The 20,121-nt window shown below is 58.0% G+C and overlaps 1 protein-coding gene across 2 annotated transcripts in view; it reads right to left on the reverse strand.

Moving 5' to 3' along the window:
• The window catches only part of LOC128149891 (cullin-9-like), a 36,131-nt gene that overhangs the window by 7,211 nt on the left and 8,799 nt on the right, over window positions 1–20,121 (reverse strand). For both annotated transcript variants that reach the window (XR_008237888.1, XM_052805438.1), the window contains exons 6-33: window positions 15,931–16,069; window positions 13,922–14,112; window positions 13,046–13,430; window positions 12,608–12,809; window positions 12,091–12,298; window positions 11,814–12,001; window positions 11,446–11,663; window positions 11,085–11,310; window positions 10,371–10,476; window positions 9,887–10,114; window positions 9,690–9,780; window positions 9,434–9,605; window positions 9,138–9,243; window positions 8,876–8,971; window positions 8,616–8,791; window positions 8,131–8,264; window positions 7,875–8,051; window positions 7,553–7,668; window positions 6,991–7,173; window positions 6,648–6,805; window positions 6,090–6,300; window positions 5,826–5,991; window positions 5,534–5,679; window positions 5,282–5,399; window positions 4,737–4,939; window positions 4,396–4,655; window positions 3,955–4,318; window positions 3,495–3,635 (exon numbers count right to left, since the gene is read on the reverse strand). Coding sequence is in view for 1 of the 2 variants with exons in the window: in XM_052805438.1 (XP_052661398.1) it covers window positions 3,495–3,635; window positions 3,955–4,318; window positions 4,396–4,655; window positions 4,737–4,939; window positions 5,282–5,399; window positions 5,534–5,679; window positions 5,826–5,991; window positions 6,090–6,300; window positions 6,648–6,805; window positions 6,991–7,173; window positions 7,553–7,668; window positions 7,875–8,051; window positions 8,131–8,264; window positions 8,616–8,791; window positions 8,876–8,971; window positions 9,138–9,243; window positions 9,434–9,605; window positions 9,690–9,780; window positions 9,887–10,114; window positions 10,371–10,476; window positions 11,085–11,310; window positions 11,446–11,663; window positions 11,814–12,001; window positions 12,091–12,298; window positions 12,608–12,809; window positions 13,046–13,430; window positions 13,922–14,112; window positions 15,931–16,069 (5,109 nt within the window). In the remaining variant the exon portion in view is untranslated. The remainder of the gene's footprint in view (window positions 1–3,494; window positions 3,636–3,954; window positions 4,319–4,395; window positions 4,656–4,736; window positions 4,940–5,281; window positions 5,400–5,533; window positions 5,680–5,825; window positions 5,992–6,089; window positions 6,301–6,647; window positions 6,806–6,990; window positions 7,174–7,552; window positions 7,669–7,874; window positions 8,052–8,130; window positions 8,265–8,615; window positions 8,792–8,875; window positions 8,972–9,137; window positions 9,244–9,433; window positions 9,606–9,689; window positions 9,781–9,886; window positions 10,115–10,370; window positions 10,477–11,084; window positions 11,311–11,445; window positions 11,664–11,813; window positions 12,002–12,090; window positions 12,299–12,607; window positions 12,810–13,045; window positions 13,431–13,921; window positions 14,113–15,930; window positions 16,070–20,121) is intronic.

Here is a 20,121-nt window from a genome sequence, read left to right on the forward strand (position 1 = left end):
GGGTAGAGGGGAAGAATCACTTTCCTTAACCTGCTGTCACTGCTCTTCCTAATTCAACCTAAGATGCTACTGGACCTTCTTAGCCACAAGGGCACACTGCTGGCTTATGTTCAACTTGTTGTGCACCACGATCCCATTTTTTTTTTCTGCAGGGCTGCTTTGCAGATGGTTGGCCCCCAGCACATACTGTTGCACTGGATTATTCCACCCCAGGAGCAGGACTTGGCATTTCCCTTTGTTGAACTTAATGATATTCTTGTTTGCTAAGTTCTCTAGCCTGTTGAGGTCCCTCTGAATGGCAGCACAACCATCTGGAGCATCGATCAGTCCTCCCAGCTGTTTATCATCTATAAATTTGCTGAGAGTGCACTTGGTCCCACCATCCAGGTCATCAATGAAGATGTGAAACAATATTAACCTTAGCATCAACCTCTGGGTTATACCACTAGTGACTGGCCTCCAGCTGAGCTTTCTGCCACTGATCATAACCCTTTGAGCTCAGCGGGCCATCTCACTGTCCACTCATCCAGCTTGTACTTCATCAGTTTTTTTCTGAGGATGTTGTGGATGCTGGTGTAGAAACCCTTGCTAAAGCCAAGATGAACATCATCTCCCCTCATCCACCAAGCCAATCATCTCACCATAGAAAGCTATCAGGTGCTCTTTTTAACTTTTTCTGGTTTTAAGTTCCTCAGCAGACTTTTGCTTAGTTACATGACATTCAAAGGGAAAGGAGATTTGCTTTGCCCACAGCCTCTAGACATTACTGCAGAGGACAAGGCAAATTGGTTATCGGTAAGGAACTGTTCAGGTAGGGACCCAGGGATGCAACCTACTGCACATAGTAGCTTAGTCTTCTATGCTCAGTTACTGTAAAGACTGTGCAAACATACACAAAGCTAGAGGAAGTTCAGAAGAAATCCTGTAGTCTTCACAGCCCTCCTGCAAAGATTTTTGCATACCTGGAGAGCCACCAGGCACAGAAAGGACAACACAGGTCACGACAAGCACTAGAGAGAAAAGGTGCAAGCCCTGAGCACTACAGGGCCTCAGAGAGGGCTCTCATTCATTTATCTCCCTCGTTTATTCTCTCTTGTTCATTCTCTCTCTCAGGCAACCTAAACCAGAGAGTGTGTGCTGACAGGCTGCAAGGATGTCAGCCTGTGTCATGGCAAAATGCCTGGTAGAGGCAAAGTCTCAACAAAGCCACTTCATTCTTCTCAGAGAGGCTACGTCTGTGTCTGCTGTCATCCTGTTGATAGGCAATGTGATCATTTCTGCCCAGACACCAGTACCCAGAGAGATAAATGGGTACTTGAGTCAGCAGACAGCACCAAATCACAGCCTTCAGAGAGGCTGAATTGCACAAGGTCTGGTGTCTGGAGTTTTGCTCTATCCTGTCTTCTTGGTGAAGAGGAGACAGAGATGCAACCGCTGAAGCAGATCTAAGATTCCTACTGGAACCATAAGAGAAAGAGCTGCTCTCAGGAAGCCTAAAAGGAGAGGGAACAAGTGTCCAACGAAGGTCTGGGAAGAAAACTAGCCAGGTACAATCAAGAAATTGCCAAGTACTGCATGACACTGACCAACAGATCTTAGAGGAACCTTTGCACATGCTCGAGTTAATCTAAGTACGGAGCCTACAGCATGATTCCCAGCAAAGAATCCCTGGGGGCAGAATAGAATACCACCTCTGAAGAACAGACTCTCAAGGAACTTGAGGGAAATAAGGTTGAGAGAAAACCTCTTTCAGAAACATGACAGGGTTTATGCGTTGTAGAAATACAAGCATGAGAAGTTTAAACTCAAATATTCTCGTATTAGCAAGAGCGCAGCCAGCAGGCAAGGGAAGGGATTTCTCATAGCTATTTGGCACTGGTGACACAATTGGGTACCGGGAACAGTTTGGGCTTCCAAGTACAAGACAGACATTAACAGATTAGAGAAAATGTCATCCATAGGCCACCCACCAAGACAGCTGGGGCTGGAGCACAGAATGTATGAGGGGGGGGTTGAGAAAGCTGGGTTTGTTCAGCATGGGGAGAAGTTAGCAGATGGGGATCTTATCACTGCCTAGAGCTACCTACATGTAAGATACAGAGAAGACTGAATCTGGAGCAGTTTTTTTAACTTCAGCGTTTGATCTTCACACAATAATCTGGCTATTTTGAGTACAGGGTTGGACCAGAGATCTCCACAGATTACTGCAACTTAAATTATTCTATGACTGAATGTGTGACTACACGAGGCATTAACGCCCCAGCCATACCACTTACTGAGCAAAAAGGGAAACAGATAACATTCTAGTGAGAGCATCAGAGCAACTTGTTAAAATTGTCTGCAATTTATGTTGACGGGCAATAATTTTTTTTTTAATAAAACAGCCATAGCAACAGGATATTAAATCCTGCTCTCCAGATAGCCGTGACTACAGGATTTGCAAAGCCAGTAAGAACTAACTGCCCAGATACATGCACTAATTCTCCAAGCAGTTCTTATAGAAAACAAGATACAAAAGATACATCAAAGCAAATGCTTTTCTGTAGCCTTGCCCATTTTGGTTGCCAGTATGCAAGCTTAAAGAAAAATTATAAGATAGAGCAGTCTTTATGACTACTGTTCATTTCTCCTTACGACCGTTCGCACAGGATCGTAATGACAGTAACAAACTGGAAGAGGAGAAAGAATATTTTTGGAGAAGCAATTGCTGGCGGAGACCTGTCAAACACAACAGAGCAGTGGAAAAACAGATGAGACGCCTGTTCTGTCCAGCAACTAACAAAAAGAGTCTGTCATGTGACAGCCACAGCTCTGCCGTTAGGTGGGGAGAGCATTCAGCAATAAGTAATAACTAAAAACTGAAAGAATAGGGAGAAAAAGTAGCTCATGCCTCAAAACAAGCAGCTCCTGCTGCCCCCTGCTGACTGAGGACTAAGGTGAGCAGAGCTCAGGAAGGCTGGTTTAGAGATGTCTGTAGACCCACACAGACTTAGAATGAAGATTAAGTCTCATGTGGTAACTTCTGTCACCTTCACAAAAACCTGAGGTGCTCAAAGCCAGAGACTGATGGAAGAGAAAGGATGTTGGGGTCATTGATGCAGCGAAAAAATGAAATTGCTCAAATGTTTTCTCTTCATTTGTCCTAGATTTTACATTTGCTTCCAGCATACCAGCAGAGGATACTTGTCATAAGCTGCTACCACAGCTCTCACCTGGTCCTCAACTAAAGATGCACCTGAAATGTTGTTTGCTGCAGATGTGTTTAGAGAAAATACCATTGTGCTCTTTTGCTGATGTTATGCTTTCCTGAATAGCTGGTATTGACCACGATCAGAGACAACAGACACACCACTGGGCAGAAATCTGGTCGGCCTCAAGTATCACACTGCCAGTCTTAGGAATGGGAAAGGGAAAAGCAGCAGGAAGATTATCTGCTAGTGCTAACCAAAATGAAACAGAGCTTGGACACACAGTAACCACCTCCCCTACTTCACCTTGGCTATAATCTCCTCGGAGGAAACGATGGAACAAATGAAGGCTGTAGTTGGCTGTGCACGGCACTCAGATATGGGACAGGTGCAGTTGACAACCATGTTCTGTTCAATGCGAGTCGTGAGATACTCACTCCAACAGGGCTGCGAAGGCAGAGAGGAGACATCAGAGTTAAACAGGAGCTGCACCACCTCGGCCATATATGACCCTGGAAGCCCACCCCACCCAGCAGCGGGTGCATGAAACCACCACAAACTGTGGATAAGTACTCAAACACACAAAAGTGGGAACAGACTAATCAGGAGCTGAAGGATCACAACAAACAAGGGAGCTGAGAAAAGAGAACGTATGAGCTCTGTGAAAATCACCTGATAACATCTTCAGACAAAGAACAGCTGCTCCAACTAGGCAGCAGCAATTCCCTACCAAGTTACAGGAGCCAAAGACCCCAAGGACCCTCACCTTGCAGCAGTAGTGCAGGCAACAGAGGGTCGGTGGCTTCTCAGTGGGACACAGCTGGTTCATACAGACTGGGCAGTGGGTTCCTGGGCTTGGGGGGGGCTGGGCATCCTGCACTTGCAGCCCGGAGGAGATGAGCAAGGTCTCGCGGTTCTCCACGTAGCACTGGATCAGGAAATCCACATTCCACCTGCAGTGCATGAGGAGGTGCCGAGCAACATCACCCGGGATGCTCAGAGTATCCTGGACCCGCTGTACTGTCTGGTTCATGAGCAGCTTTGCCTCCTCTGGACTAAGCGTGTGCCCCATTGGCACCTGCAGCATTGCCATGAGAAAATCCTCCGACCTGCCTATGCCAGGATTCAACCTGACATGGAAAAATGTGTCATGACCATCCAGGGTGGAGATGCACAGCCCTCCACACCTGGTGACGTGCATCCCTACCCATACAGGCAGTCTATGCTGTCCTCATCCGGAGATGCCTCTGGTGGCCTGCTCTGGAAAACCATCTGTGCCTGGCCCCCAAGAGGTGTTGTGGGTTCAGCAGAGACGTATTCCAAGACATGAGGCCTCTCCTCCTGGCGCCGGAGATAGCCCTGGTTCAGCAGGTGCAGGACACAGGACAGCACGTCCACGCTGTGGCAGCAGAAGCTCAGGAATTGCAGCCCCGGCCCCAGCTCACCCTTCTGGCAGGCATCGATCACCTACAGCAGCAAGGCAGCCCCACGCTGCAGCGCGGCGCAGCACCCGGGCGGCCCCTCTCTGCCCCCCCGAGCCCTCCATACCCTAAACACCAGGTTGTCAATGTGGAGCTGCTTCTCCACCTTGAGGATGCGGGTGATGAGGCAGCAGAGGACGTTCCTCTTCCTTTCCAGGGCGCTGACATCAGCCCTCTCTGCCCGCAGGTACCTCTGCCGGGGCAGCAGCCTCAGGTGGCGGCCAGAGGCACGGGCCAGGGCTGCCTGGTTCAGCCGCAGCGCACCTGGAGCTGGCACCCGACCCAGGGTCAGCCAAGCCCCGAGCCCCAGGACACCCACGGGGCTGCCGGACCCACCCCGGGCCTCCCGCTGCCGCCTTCGCGGGCGTCAGCCCCATCCCCGGCCCCCCCCGAGCGACAGCCGCACGCACGACCCCTGGCCCCGGTCCCCAGCCCCACACGCAGACCCAAGACCCAACCACCCACGCGTCGCCCCCAGCCCTCCACGCGGCCTCGGGCCCCAACGTGACACGCGGACCCGCGCGCCGGCAGACAGGCTCGCCTCCCCTACCCCAGCACCCGCTCGGGGCTCAGACCAGCACCCCCCCAGGGGTGCCCCGGCCCCACGCTCACCTCCCGGCGTGCAGCTCCGCAGCAGGACGCCCTCGCCGTGGGTCAGTGGCGTCAGCGCGTGGTGCACCAGGTCAGCGGGGAGCCCCGTAGCCTGCAGCAGGGCCTCCACGGCCACCTCCTGCAGGAGAGCGTGGGAGGGGAACGGCCAGCCGAGACCCACCAGCCGCAGGTCCGGCCCCGAAGACCGCCGGGGACCCCGCCACGCTCCAGCATCCGCTGCCTCCCTCGCCCCACCGCGGCCCCGGCTCCTACCTCGGCGCTGTTGAAGCACAGCAGGACGTACATCTGCAGCGTGGACACGTGGAGGACGCAGTCTCCAAACCGCAGTTCGGCGTGGCCCAGCCACGTCCACTGCAACCGCCGGGGCTTCGTGCGCTCCCAGCCCAGCTGGCTCTGGCCTGCCAGAGACGGCGTCAGCGCAGGGGCCGGGGGCCAGCTCTGCCGGGCGCTCCCGGCGCAGCCCAGCGCTCCTGCCGCTTCTGGCTCCGCTGCTGCGCAGGACCCGGGCCCCGGCGAGACCCGCGCCCGCTGCCGCGACACTCACTCCGCCGGCAGAAGTCGGCGAATTCATCCAGCGGGGAGCTCAGCGCCGCCGAGAAAAACCTCCCGGGTTCATCCATGTAGCAGAACGGGGAAACGGGCCAGCAGCGCGGGGACAGGGCTAGCACCTTCACCTCCGGCCCGTCCGCCACCGAGGCCGTCCCCGGTGCCTGGGCACGCGGACACGAGGGCGGCTCAGGAGGGGCCCCGGGATCCCCGCGAGGAAGGCGGGCAGCCCCCAGCCTCCCCGCCCCACCAGCGCGCTCACCTCCTCCAAGCCCGCGTCCAGCTCCAGCAGCCGCTTGTCCCGCTCCTGCAGCTGGAAGAGGTAGAACTGCTGCTGGAGCTCCTCCGACTCGGCCAAGTTGCTCAGCATCTCTTGGGGGAAGCGGCTGGGGAAGCACAGCCCGAGCTGCTCCACGACGGCTCCTTCCAGCCAGGACGGCCCTTGCGCCAGGAGCCGGTCCCCCAGGTAGTGCCTGCCACAGCCACCAGCGTCGCGTCAGGGGCCGGCCCGAGCCCCGTGGCCATCGGCCAGCGGGCAGGAGACCGAGACGGCCCCGGCTCTGGCCTCACCCCGAGGCGCACGGGCCCGGCAGCACCCGTCTCCCCTCCCCGGCGCCAGCGGGGAACGCGCCTCCGCAGGCCGGCAGCGCCCGTGGGCCCTCGCAGCCTTTCCTCCACGTGCAGGAGCCGGGAAAAGCAAAGCGGGAGCACCGCTGCCGCGCCAGCCCGGGCTCAGCCACGGCCTCGGCACCGCCTGCGCCTCCCGCGCCGCGCCAGGCCCTCCGGTCCCGTGGAGACGCGGCAGCCCTCGGCCCCTCACCGGTAGAAGTGCTCGAAGGTGTGGGCGAGCTCCAGGCCGCTGAAGACGACGAAGGGCTCCAGGATCCGCTGCAGCCGCTGCAGCGGCCCCGCGCTGCCCGCAGCCCCGTAGAGCTCCTGGATCTGCGCGTCAAGGTAGCGGGCGAACTGCTCGCTCACCTGCGGAAGGGACGGGGCTGGCTGCGGAGGGGGCTCGCTGGGTGGCCGCAGGGCCAGCCGGGGGGAACGTCCCCGGGGGGAGCACCCGGCGAGCCCCGGGGCTCTCGGGCAGGGGCCGAGGGTGCCCAGGCGGCCAGGTCCAGGCAGGAGCGCGCCGGCCCCGGTGCCACGCTGCCTCAACTCACGTGCAGGGCGGTGAGGAAGGAGAGCTGCAGCAAAGCCCCTGCGAAGCCCTGGCCCAGGGCCAGCACGAAGGCGGCCTGCTGCCCGAAGAGCTCCTCCGTGGCGCCGCGCAGGTGCTGGTACAGCCCGCAGTATCGCTCCACGAGGTCCGGCGCCTGCCCCGCCGCCTCCAGGAACCGCTGCACCTGCGGGATGCGGCGCGACAGGGCTGAGCCCCGCAGCGGGACGTGCCCGCGGCCCCAGCCTCGCTCCACCGACGCTGACCGCCCGGGTCCCGGCCGGGGGAACGACACGAGGCCCCGGCGCAGCCGCGGGCGAGCGAGAGCTTGCGGCGAGGCGGGAGCGCAGCCCCGAGGGGTGGGCAGGGGCTGCCCAGCAGAAAACAAGCGGCCCGACACCGTACCCGTCTCCTAGCCCGCAGCACGAGCCCTGCCAGGGTGGCGAGCGCGGCGGGGCTGCCCCCGCGCCCCTCCGGGCCCCACGGGGGCCAGGAACAGCCCCGCTCCCCCCTACGCCCGCCCGGTGCAGGGTGCCACGCGCCCTCTCCGGCCCCCCCAGCTGTACCTGCTGCTGCACCACGCCACGCCAGCACTGCGAGATGCCCCACAGGCCGCTCGACTTCTCCGCCACCGCCTTCGCAGCCCTGGCCGGCGCCTCCTTGTTCTTCCTCTCCTTCCCGCCTGCCGAGGGACGACCCCGGGCTCGGCACGCTGACCGCCAGCAGCCTCCCCCTCTCCCCGGGAGCGCAGGGCAGAGGAGATGCCGGACAGGCACGGTCGCGAGCCTCCCGTGCCACAGGCCCGTCCCCAGCGGATCCCCGTGGCCACAGCCCGGCGCTCGGGACCACCCCTCGCCCAGCCCCACGGGAGAGCAGCCCCTCGCTCACCGGCTGCCCTCGCCTCCTCCGGCTCCGGGCCGCCGGGGTCCACGTGCACCAGGAGCTGGGTCAGGCGCCGCACGCGGGAACCGAAGACGGCGCCGCGGCTCGCGCCGCAGCCGGGCGGCTCCACGCTCTCCAGGTACTCGCTCAGCAGCCAGGCCAGGGGGCTGACGCCGCGCGGGTCTGCGAGGCCAAGCAGGCTCAGAGCGGGGTGCCTCAGCCCGGGGCACGGCGCCGACGGGCCCGGGGGAGCGCGGGGTACCTGGGCTGGTGATGCTCTGCACCAAGGGGTTCACCAGGGCCTCCCAGCACGTCCTGCCCAAGGCGCGGGCCGCCTCGTCGTCGGGAAGGAAGCGGTCGGCGAAGCCCTGCTCGTGCCGCAGCGCCCGGTTCAGCCTGCAACAGCGACCGGGCACCTGCCGACGGCTGGGGGGATCCCCCCAGGAAAGCAGAGCGCGGCCGTCGCTCCCCGCTCTGCCCCTCGCCAGGCACGACGGCCCTGCTCGCCCCTCGCGGCCCCCGCCAAACCGGGGGTCTGCGCGGCACCTGCAGCCGCAAGATCCTGCCTGCGCCTGCCCCTGCGGGCCGCCTCTCTCGGGGGGGGGCGAGCTGCGCCCACGTGCCCAGCTTAAACCTGGGGGACCCCGAGGTGGCCCCGGCCCCACAGCCCCCTCGCGGGCTGCCGGCACCGTCCCCCCAGGCCCCGGGGCACCGGGGACGCGACGGCGCGGCCAGGAGACGACGCACCTGCCGAAGAGCTGCAGCAGTCGCCCCCGGTCGCGGCAGATCTCCTGGCACCAGGCGTGAGCCCGAGCAGTGCAGGAGAGGAACGTCCGCCGGCACAGCTGCTCCTTGAAGATGGGCCAGAAAGTGGGCTTGGGACCCAGCACCTCGATGCCACGCACACGCGTGTCGATGCCGCCCTGCGGGAGAGCGCGACCCTCAGCTCCTCAGGCCCCCGGCGCCCCGCGCTGCCGCCCCCCCGGCCCGGCCCCCCGCTCCCCTACCTGCTGGCACCGCTTCACCCGGATCTGGATGACGGGCCAGAAGCGGGTCATGTTCTCCAGCAGGATCACTCTGCTGTCCGAGGGCAGGACGGTCACCTGCAGGCGGACGGCCAGCCCTCAGCACGCCGCAGCACAGCTCCTGCCATCCCCGCCTCCCCGTGGGACGCCTCCCCGGGCCCCGCGCCGGGGCGAGACCTTCGCGGGGCACAGCGAGGACCAGCCCGCCGCTCCCGTGGGGCCCCGCGGCCCCTGCGAGACTCACCGCGTTGAGCTCCGTTCTGACGGTGGCCGGGCTGTCGCCCCCCAGCACCACGACGCGGGCCGGCATGTAGCTGGAGTCCTCGCTGGCCACCAGCATGCTCATCTCCCTGCGGCACAGCAAACGCGGAGCTGCCCCGCCGCCCCCGCCTCCCCGCCAGCCCCACGCACCGCTGCCCGCGTCCGGCGACCCCCGGGACGGGGGCCGCCGGGGCAGGGCTCGCGCGGACCCCCAAAGCCCTCTCCTCCCCGCGCGGCTGCTGGCCCTCCTGGCCCCGAGACCCCCCGGCCCAGCCCCACCTGACCACCACGCCGCACTGCATGTGGACGGTGATGAAGTGGGAGCCGGTGCTGCCGTTCGACTCCCAGTAGGTCTTGGGGTTCCTGTCCGTGAGCTTGCTGGCCCGGTGCGGGTTGGAGGAGACCTGCACCTTCTCCCAGCACTTGTCCTCCTTCACCTCCACGCTGGAGCCTGCGGGGAGAGCACGGGCAGCCTCCGGCCGCCAGGCCGGCACGCGTCGGGCACGGGGGGCCGGCTCCCGCCCCCCGCGCTCACCTCGGCACAGGTTGCGCAGAAAGACGTCAAAGAAGGGGATGCCGATGGGCCGGTGGCTCCGGCGGTGCTCCTCAATCTGCCCCAGGACCAGCTACGGGACGGGGCGAGGCTCTCACCGGGGGCCCGGCGTCCTCCTCCCCTCGCCCGCCGCGGGGCTGCGGCAGGCAGAGGGCCGCCCCTCGGCGCCGGGGTCCCACCTGGATGCAGCCGGCCAAGATGCTGGTCGTCAGCTTCTTGTAGAGGCTGGCGTACTTCTCGCAGTCGATCACCAGGTCGAGCAGGGCCGGCGCCAGCGCCGGGGCCGTGCCCTGCTTGTCCAGGGCTTTGGACAGAGCCTCGCGGGTGCCCACGCGGCACATCACCACCGCGCAGTCCTTGCTGGCGGTGGCCAGCCGGTGCAGGAAGCCGACCACCTCCTGCACCACCTGCGGAGCGGGCGGCGCTGAGCGGCCGGGCCGGCGCTGGGAACCCGCCGGGCCCCGGCAGCGGGGTGCTGCGGCGCTCCATCCCCTCCGCCCCGACGGCGCCCGCGAGAGCCCGGCCGGCTGCGGCGCCAGGCACGCCAGCCAGCGGGACGCGGCCGGGACAGCCGCTCCTCGCCTCTCCCGGCACGGCCGACGCGTGGCACGGCACGGCCGGCAAAGCCGCCCCTGCCTGCCAGGAGTCCCGGGGCCCCCTCACCTCCCGGTCGCTGCTGTGGGCGCTCAGGGAGGACAAACAGGGCTCCACGCACTCGTGCCAGGGCAGCACGTCCTCCTGGTAACCGTCCAGGAACTTGTTCAGGATCCTGAGTGACGGAGGGGGCCCACTCAGGCCGGGGCACGCCGGCAGCCGTGCCAGAGGCAGCCCTGCTTCTCTGCCCCGCCTGCAAGGCTGGCACCCCCAGGGACTGGGAGCCAGGGCTCCCCAGCACCCGGGACACCCCCAGGGACTGGGAGCCAGGGCTCCCCAGCACCCGGGACACCCCCCAGGGACTGGGAGCCAGGGCTCCCCAGCACCCGGGACACCCCCAGGGACTGGGAGCCAGGGTTCCCCAGCACCCGGGACACCCCCCAGGGACTGGGAGCCAGGGCTCCCCAGCACCCGGGACACCCCCCAGGGACTGGGAGCCAGGGCTCCCCAGCACCCGGGACACCCCCAGGGACTGGGAGCCAGGGCTCCCCAGCACCCGGGACACCCCACCGGCACCCAGGCACGTGCCGCTCTGCCCCCGCGTGTCCCTGCGCCCCAGGACGCCCCGATCAGCACCCGCCTACGTGCTGGGGTGCCCCTGCCGAAGAAGGACAGCCCCCCCGGGACCCACAGACACGCGCCGCGTCCCCCCAGCATCGCCGCCAGCACTCGCACGCCTGCGGCGGAGGACCCGGACCCCGCCGCATCCCCCCCCGGACCCACCTGAGGACGCTCAGGCTCACGCCCTTCTCTGCCCCCAGCAGCTCAAAGCTGCGCAGCAGCAGCCTGAAGCATCTGGGGTCCTGCAGCAGCCGGGCCGCCTCGCCGGAGGGGACTTCGCCGCAGAGCTGCCGCTCCAGTGCCACCACCACCTCCTTGGACAAGGCGCCGTCCCCCAGGCCGCCCAGCAGCGTCCGCACGCCCCTCAGGTCCAGCGGGGCCTCTCTGCCTGCCACGACAAGGACGCGCGGGTCCCGCGTGAGAGACCTCGGCCCCCGGGGTGCTCTGCCCTGGCCGCAGAGCCGGCCCTGCCCGCCGCACCCAGGGGCCCGTGGCACGGCGGGGGGCGCGGGCGGCACGCTACCTGCCGTCTCCGGGCCCGGGGGCAGCCGGTGCTCCGCGAGGCGGTTGATGGCGCCGAGGGCCAGCATGGCGTGAGGGCAGCCGGCGCTCTGCCCGTCCCGCCAGCAGCTCTGCAGCACCCTGGGGAGATCGCAGCTCGCCAGCTGCTCCGCCAGGCCCCGGTGGCCGTCCATCAGCATGTTCACCACCAGCAAGCCGTTCTGCACGCCTGAGGAGCCCCTGAAGGGACAGAGCCGTGCGGGCGCCTTCCTCCCCCGAGCACGGAGCCTCCCCTGCGCCCGCGAGCCACCGGCCTGCCTTGCTCGCCCCCCCGCCCCGGTGCAGAGGGTGTCCCGCCGCCCCCAGCCGCTGCCCTCGCTCTGCCCCTACCCTGGGACCCTCTGCAGGGTGCTGACGGCAGCAGGGATGGCACTCAGCAGGCTGGACGAGCCCTCGCTGGAGGCAGAGCCGATGCTGGCAAAGATCTCCCGCATCATCTGCGCGTCGGCGTGGTTCAGGGGCTTCCCACCGGCACCTCCTGGCTCACCGGCCGCGGCTCCCACCAACACCTTCAGGGCCTGCAAGGTCGACGGCGGTCAGGAGGGCAGCGGGCATCTCCGCCGGCGCCCTGCCCGCCCGCCTACAGCGTCCCCTCTGCCGCGCTCACCGCCAGGCCGGCCTGCTGCACCAGGGCAGAGGCGGCGTGCTGCCGCATGCAGGCCAGCACAGCCCGCACGCCGCCCTCTGTGGCGAACGGCACGCGCCAGTCGTACTTCGCCATGAGCACGGCCAGCAGCCGCAGCGTCGCCGCCACCAGGGCCTTCTCTGCCGCCTCGGCGCTCAGCAGCTCCGCCGCCACCTTCGCCAGCTTCTCCCTGCGCGGGAAAGGACACCTCGGGAGGAGCCTCCTGGCGCTGCCGCCGGCACGCCGGCACCCCGGGCCCGGCCAGCCGCCTTCTCCCGGCCCACGTGCCTCTACCGCGCTGGGTCAGCCCCAGGAACGAGCCGGCCTGGGACAAAGGCACACGAGATCCACCTCTCTTCTTGCCGAGCACGCAGGGACACACGGGCCGTCGCGCTCCCGCTGCCACCTCCCGCGCTCCCACCTCCGCTACTGTCCCCCACCCTGCCGACACAGCCCTCCCCAGCCGGCAAGGAGGGCTGTGCGGCACCCCGCGGCTCACCCAACGCTCCTGGTCCCCAGCCCGCCCTGGGCTCTGCCGACTTGCTGCTCGGGCTCGGGCTCCTCCTCCAGGATCTTCACGATGTGCTTGAGCCCGGCTAAGCGCAGCCCCACCTCCGAGCTGCTGCTCTGGACCACGTCCACCACGGCTGCAATCTTGGCCAGCGAGCCCCTCTCGCTCGCCCCCTCGCAGCTGCCCAGCGCTGGCGGCAGGGAGACGGGGACACAGGCGTTAGGGCAGCAGTAACACCCCCAGCAACTCCTGGGGTGCCACGCACCCACAGACCCAGCACCCACAGTCCCAGCACCCACAGGACCCCCCGCCCCAGGCAACCTCGGGCGCCTGGCATCCCGCGCCCTGCCCAGAACCTTCCTCCGACGAGGCAACGGTGCCGCCTCCAGCACCGTGCGTGCGTCCCAGCGCATAGCAGGCGATTACCTTTGATCTGCTCCTCCGTCACCTCGGGGAAGAACAGCCCTTCCCTCTCCAGGAGCTCGCCAAACAGCTGGGAATCCGACTTTGCCGCCGTAGCGGGGGCTCGGGGCGGCACTGTGGCTGCGGAAAGGTCTTCCTTCGCCGCCTTGGCCGCCGTGGCATCAGGGCCAGCGCTCCTGCAGCCGGCACCCTCCGAGGACGCCGCGGTGCCACCCCCGCCATCCTGCTCGGCCCCCCTGCCGAGGAAGTATTTGGCGTAGATGTGGGAACCGCGCAGGTCACACTGAGCGCTGCCCTGGCACCGCTGCTCCAAGACCCGCAGCATCTTCTGGGCCAGCTCCGCAGGTACTGACAGCTGGATCAGGGCTTCTTCATCCACCTCCGGCAGCTGGACAGACGGGGTCACGTTAACCCTCACGGACTCACCACAGACCCCACGCCCCTCGTGACGGCCAGCGCCACAACGGACAGAAAGGCTGCACCGCCGGAGGGCCCCGGGGCCATTCCCCAGTGCCACCCTCCCCTGGCTGTCCCCAACCCAACTACCACCAGCCCAGACCTCCCACCGGCACTCACCACCCAACCGCAACCGGCAGAATCACCCCGTGGGCTTGCCTCGCCTACCCAAACCTCGCCGGACACAGTCACCCTTCCAGGGTCACGGGAGACCGCGTTTCCTCTCATGTCTCCTCACCCCTTTGCTGTGCCCAGCTCCCCACGCTTTCGCCTCACCCTCCCCTTTCAGTCCCAGTTCTGCCCCGTTCAGGCCATCCCTGCACAGCTCACGCTTGCCATCTCCTCCTCCGCGCCCGGTCCCTTCCCTGTCGTTCTCCCTCGCTCCCTCCCTCTCATTTCCCCGCTGCAGGCTCTGGCCCTTACCTGCTCTCCCTGGTCCTGCTGGATGAGAGAGATGATCTCTTTCTGCTCCGGCACTTCCAGCTTCTTCACGAAGAAGAGCAGCTCCCACCACTCGGCACGGCTCAGGGCCTCTGCAGCCTTGGTCGGCTGCTCCCCCAGGTAAGGCAGAGAGTACAGGCCCCCAAAGGGCTTGCAGAAAAACGGCTGCGCAACTGCAGGAGAGCAGAGCAAGGAAGGGCACTGTCAGCTCTGCCAGTTCCCCCGTCCTCTGCTGCACACCCCACATTCCCCAGGGAAAGAGCTCGTGCGGACCGTCTGGGCAGAAGAGGTCCCCACCGTCCCACAGCCTGCTGTGGGAAAGGGAGGTGACAGGAGGGCAGTGAGAGAGGGGGAACATGCTGGGAGGAGACCCCAGAAGCTGCAGAGATGGGGATCACCATCTTCACTTGAACCTCTTTGGGCTGTAGAACAGAAAAAGCACACGCTTAAAGTGGGCAACTCTAGCTCACTGCTCCCCCAACCTGTTCCCACGGTGCCTGGACCAGCCAGGGCAACACACTCGGACACCCGGACCAGCAGAATCCACAGTGCCAGCGTGCAGCTGCAGAAGGGGAAACAGAGCTGGCCCAAGATGCTGGAGGAGTCAATGGACAAGAAGTTACTACTGCCAAGAGCTTCTCTCTTTTCCAAATGCCTCCTGCTGGCTAACAGGGCAAATACTCATAGGCAAAAGCAAAACAAGACTGCATAGTTATCATGCTCCTTTTAGCTAATGCATCCAAAATGAAGAGAGGGAGATAAAATGTTATGTAGGTTCAATATTCCTTAGGTAATTTAGAAATAAGAGCTGAATCAACACTTGCTGATATCTGCTAAGCAACAACTTGCAGCTTTCTCTGCAAATGCAAGGTGGGAGATATTCACCACCTCAAGACTCAACAGAAAAGGGCCAAACTCACTCCGAGAGACTCAGGTGTGCTAAGAGCAACTACATACACAGCTGATTACCAACAGTCAGTCAACATGAGCTAATTTATCCAACTGTCAAGATCCAAAGCAGAAAGAATCTACTTTTTCAATTCAGTTTCTGTGTGGGATATGATGACTGGTAAGAGTTTTACACAGAAGTGAAATAGAACCCATGCTTCTGTCAAAACCAGAAAGACCAAGACAAAAGCCAAAGTCTAACCAAGTTTGTTTTAACTTAACCACTTCAAACTGATGTGCAGTTAAGTATTTAGTTAAAAGATGTAGAAGCCATCAAAGACGCCATCTTTTCAAACGGCAATAAGAATATTTTTTTAAAGTGGATGATTAGCTGCTGATCTCATGTATATTCTGTCTCTTGCAGCAGTTAAATCCAAATCACTCTATCCAAAAGATGTCCTACAAGATTGCTGGTGTGATAAAAGAGTTACTTTAACAGGTTTCCCTGGCCAGAGTCATGTCAGACGCTGAACGAGGAAGGGGTATCTGAAGTCTGGATTTTCCCTTTTATCTTCTCCCAGTACAAGACCAATGTCAAAGGATTCTAGGAGACTCTGCAGATGTCTTATGAAAACTGCATTTAATGCTCACCTTGCCCAAAATTGAGTGGTATGAAGTTAAATAAATTGTTGGCATGTTAATGCTTTTAGAAATCCACATCACTTATTCAAGGGGATCTGAGGGTCCTTAAAGCAGCTTCATCTCAGAGACATTCTGTGTTCTTATTTTGGCAGTTTGTTCAGTTAATTCGAACACATATTTTTGACAGTCGCAGTTTAAATCAAGTTTTATGCTTTTTATATCATGACTTCTATTATATCATGACAGAAGTCTAGGATTCAAAAATACTCCATGCAACCACAAGCCATGTAATTACTTAACCAGCTCTACATGGTCATACAAACTAAAAGCTCATAATGCTTTCTACATCCAACCTGCTAGTTGCTATATGCTTAGGCATATAAAGTTCACCACTCAAAAATATACCACAGCAGAATCAGAAAGAGATGATACAGCCACACACATGCAGCACATAATCTCACCTGTGTCTAGATTAAAGCTCTCTATCAGACTATATTCTTTTTCCTGAGCAGCAGGATCTTCCCACTGGTCTCCAAAGCCAATAATCTCCAACATATGCCAATGCATCCAGTAGGTCTGACCTGTTGACTGCCATAAAACCTGTGGGTGAAACAGATCTAGATGATCAGATTTGCTCACTCATTCAATCCTCATGCTACATTTGTTCTCCCATTTCCCAAACGCATGGAGATAGCAAGCACTGTTCAAGTAGAAGACCACCTAATTCATAAACAGATTTCAACACAGACATTGTCTAATTTTTAAGCATATCATCCTTATTAACTTGTTCCCCTGGTTACACCGGGATCTTTATTTAAAAAAACCACCGACTTTGCCTGCAACCACTACAGATCTCATCTAGCACAGCAGCAGTGACAGAAGCACATCTAGTTAAGCATGCCCATTCCAAAAGTGCCCAGCAGCAGCCTTGGGAAAAGCATACAAAGGAAGAGCATAACCAACACTACCTCAAGGCAGAGGAGCTGTATATAAAGGGTCTTGAGGCACAAACCACTTGGTGAATGCAAATGTAAAGAAAACTATTTTTCCTACTGTGACTTCATCTTCTATTGGTTATACTTTTACGCCTTGGTCACTCACCAACCCTCTCAGATAGGTTTTGGGCTCTTGACAAGCATATCTCAAAGGCAGCAATTGTTTCCCGTGCTTTGTCCAAGTTGCCTCTCAAAACCAAAACGATTTTTTTTATGGCCTCCCATGCCGTAGTTGTACATTTAACCTTCTGAGCAGAAGGAGGACCCAGCAACAGCAAGTACAACATGTCAATACCTTAAAAAAAACAGCAGAAAAATACACAGGTTGCCTGATTCCCTGAGCTCTTTTGGAGTTACACCAGTGCCACTAGGACTCCACTGCGCTGGAGAGCTAAAGAGATAAGACGCCGAGAGACTTTAAGAAAGCACTATATAGAAGGAAATTGAGTTAAACTCTATGCACAACACCAATTAGTCTTCAATGAACCCCTGACCTAAACGAGTTACGTATCAAATATCATCTCAGAGGAGTCATGGAAAGGTATGACTGAAGGACCAGACACACCAGTGAAACTTTTTCTTTGGAGAGGCAAAGAAAGCAACAGAAAACAGAGCAACAAAGGAAACATGAGAGGAGGCAGGAGACAGACTCATGATGGACTGGCCCCAATCAAAAATGCACATGAATTTGTGTTTTGCACACAGAAGGCCGACAGCAAGCCTCAGGCAGGATGTGCTGGTTTTGGCTGGGATAGAGTTAATTTTCTTCATAGTAGCTAGTATGGGGCTATGTTTTGGATTTGTGCTGAAAACAGTGCTGATAATGCAGTGATGTTTTCTTTCCTGATGAGCAGTGCTTACACAGAGCCAAGGCCTTTTCTGCTCCTCACCCCACCCCACCAGCGAGCAGGCTGGAGGGGCACAAGAACTTGGGAGGGGACACAGCCGGGACAGCTGACCCCAACTGACCAAAGGGATATTCCAGACCATGGAACGTCATGCTCAGCATATAAATAAAGCTGGGGGAAGAAGGAGGAAGGGGGGACATTTGGAGTGATGGCGTTTGTCTTCCCAAGTTACCATTACGTGTGAGGGAGCCCTGCTTTCCTGGAGATGGCTGAACACCTGCCGGCCCATGGGAAGTGGTAAATGAATTCCTTGTTTTGTTTTGCTTGCACGCGTGGCTTTTGCTTTACCTATTAAACTGACTTTATCTCAACCCAGGAGTTTTCTCACTTTTACCCTTCTGATTCTCTCCTCCATCCCACCGCAGCAGCGGGGAGGTGAGCGAGTGGCTGTGTGGTGCTTAGTTGCTGGCTGGGGTTAAACCACGACACAGGATGAGCTGCAAAAGCAGAACTAATCCAAAAAGGAAAGGATCAAAATTTTAACAAAGACCAGGGAGAAGCAGTGCTTGTAGCTTGAACTCACTAGTCACCAGCAGATAAACTGTCAATACAAAGCAAGTGTGATACACAAGATAAGAAAGAGGAACACACATAAAAATCAAGTTTCCCTTCAGAGAGAGACTGATGGCAAAGGCCCTGAAAAGCAAGGACGATCAAGACATGTCATTACAAAGATGATTTTGAGATGCCACTCATTGAATGATTTGATTCACAAGTTTCTCCCATACCTCTGGGGAACTGCTACGGACACATACCTAGATATGAACATAAAGAGCAGGGTAAAAATTAACACCCCCAAAGACTGCAGGTACATTCCCAACTTCCTAGACAGACTGGAGGGCAAGGAACACTAATAGCTGCAGAAATTAGGTACTTCCAAATATAACAGCCAACAATCTTCTTCACTAAGTATTTGTTACCATTTAGAGCTGGTTTTGCCAGTAGCGTGAGCCTTACGGAAGACTGTTACTGAAAATAAGCCTGGATGGAGCAATTGCATGTTTATTCAACCTAGTTAAACAGAAAAATAGACAGGAGAAGGAACCTAAAGGACCAACTGGACAAAGGGAATGGAAGTTAACAGTACACTTCAGCTCAAAAGTGAGTAAAAAAACCCTCTGAAATTTATAACACAGGCACCAGGGGAAAAACGTGAAAGGATCCTGGTGCTCTTTCCAAGTGCCCAGTTACATTAAGTGTAAAAGCAAGTACAAGCTTATAAGAAATAGAAAACAGAATTTTAGAAAAACACAGATCTTAAAAATCAAGGAGCATAAGGACAAAGAGAGAATCAGTAGGAAACATATTTCCTTTGCAATTTATCTTTACAGACTGGGTTATAAAAGACAAAAGGGTTATCAACCACTTAAAAATAAGATGCAAAGCAGTTATTCAGTTGAGGGGGCCTGCAATGAAAAATCACCTATGCATGGTCCAAAACTAGAAGAGTATTCTACTTGAATATTGAGTAAACACAAAAGAAAGCAAAACAGACTGATAACGGGTAGAGGGATACAAATCCAGAAGTTGCCACAACTGAGAGAGAACCGAAATTCAGTTTGGAGGAGAGAGATGAAACACATGCCAAGTAATCTGCCAGAAGCACAGTTGGAAAGTGGGAAGGATTTAGGTTATTCAGTGGTGTTTCCATGTGACTGACAAACACTAAAGCCAGTGCCTCTAATCTGAGAAAAAAAAAATTACTTAAATCATCACTACAGCTTCACCACTTTGACTGCAGGAGTATGCAAACCTTTAAAGCATATTTTAGTGGAAAGAACAACAAAAAGCATTCAAGATAAACAATAAATTTGAATTAACAGGTAAACCTGCTTCAAGTTGCAATTCTGACAAATTGATGCATTAGCTTTCTTTGCTGAAGTAACCGATTTTCTAGATTAAAAAAAAAAAAGATTGATTTCAATTGTCAACTTCAGTAAAGCACAGGGCATCAAATGGTAAATTATTAAACCAGAGAAGAAAGTGATTAAGTAGAGGAACTGTGGGCAAGAAATCTGCCCAACAGAACCCAAGAACTTAGGAATATGAAGGGAAAAGAATGGGACTAGAAGAAAGTGCAAATAAGATGGGCACGCCATATTTGCACAGCACATGCTGTCCTAACAGTTATGCTCTCCTAATACAAGCGCATCCTGGTAACATCCACCACCAAACAAGCAGATAAGGCTGAAAGCATCCTTCTTGCACATGCACATTTTAGAGTATTTTGAGCTATTGGTTTAAATTACATCTGCAAGAAGTGCTCCAAAACTAGAAGGCAGTTAAGGAGCCTGGACCAGAGTAAGTTAAAGTTACGGAAAGGTGACTGGAAAAATTCATCCTAAAACCAGTTCTCACAGACAAGTATCAGAAGGAAGCAGCAGTCTGCAACCGGCTGAGGAAAAAAACCAAAAGAATATTCACACAATTTCCCTGTACACAAGAAAGCAGAGAGACACAATAGGAGAAAAGAAGTAAGTCAGTGTTCAGTGTTCTTAATTGGCTAATTTTTATTTGGCTATAAATTAAAATAATGGCATTACACAAAATAAAATGGCCAAGAAGGCTAGAGAATCTCATGCTTTACAAAAGCTGAAAGTAGATTTAAAGGAGATGGTCTTCAAACATGCAGAAGGTAATGTCAAATTCTCTACCTCCTCTCTGGAAAGGTTGGTAATGAACTTTAAGTTACAGCAAGACAGATTTGGAAAGAGCATTAGGAAGTCACGCGTTTCTACAGATACGAGAG

Source organism: Harpia harpyja, chromosome 13 (genome assembly GCF_026419915.1).
Source record: "Harpia harpyja isolate bHarHar1 chromosome 13, bHarHar1 primary haplotype, whole genome shotgun sequence".
NCBI classification, from domain to species: domain Eukaryota; kingdom Metazoa; phylum Chordata; class Aves; order Accipitriformes; family Accipitridae; genus Harpia; species Harpia harpyja.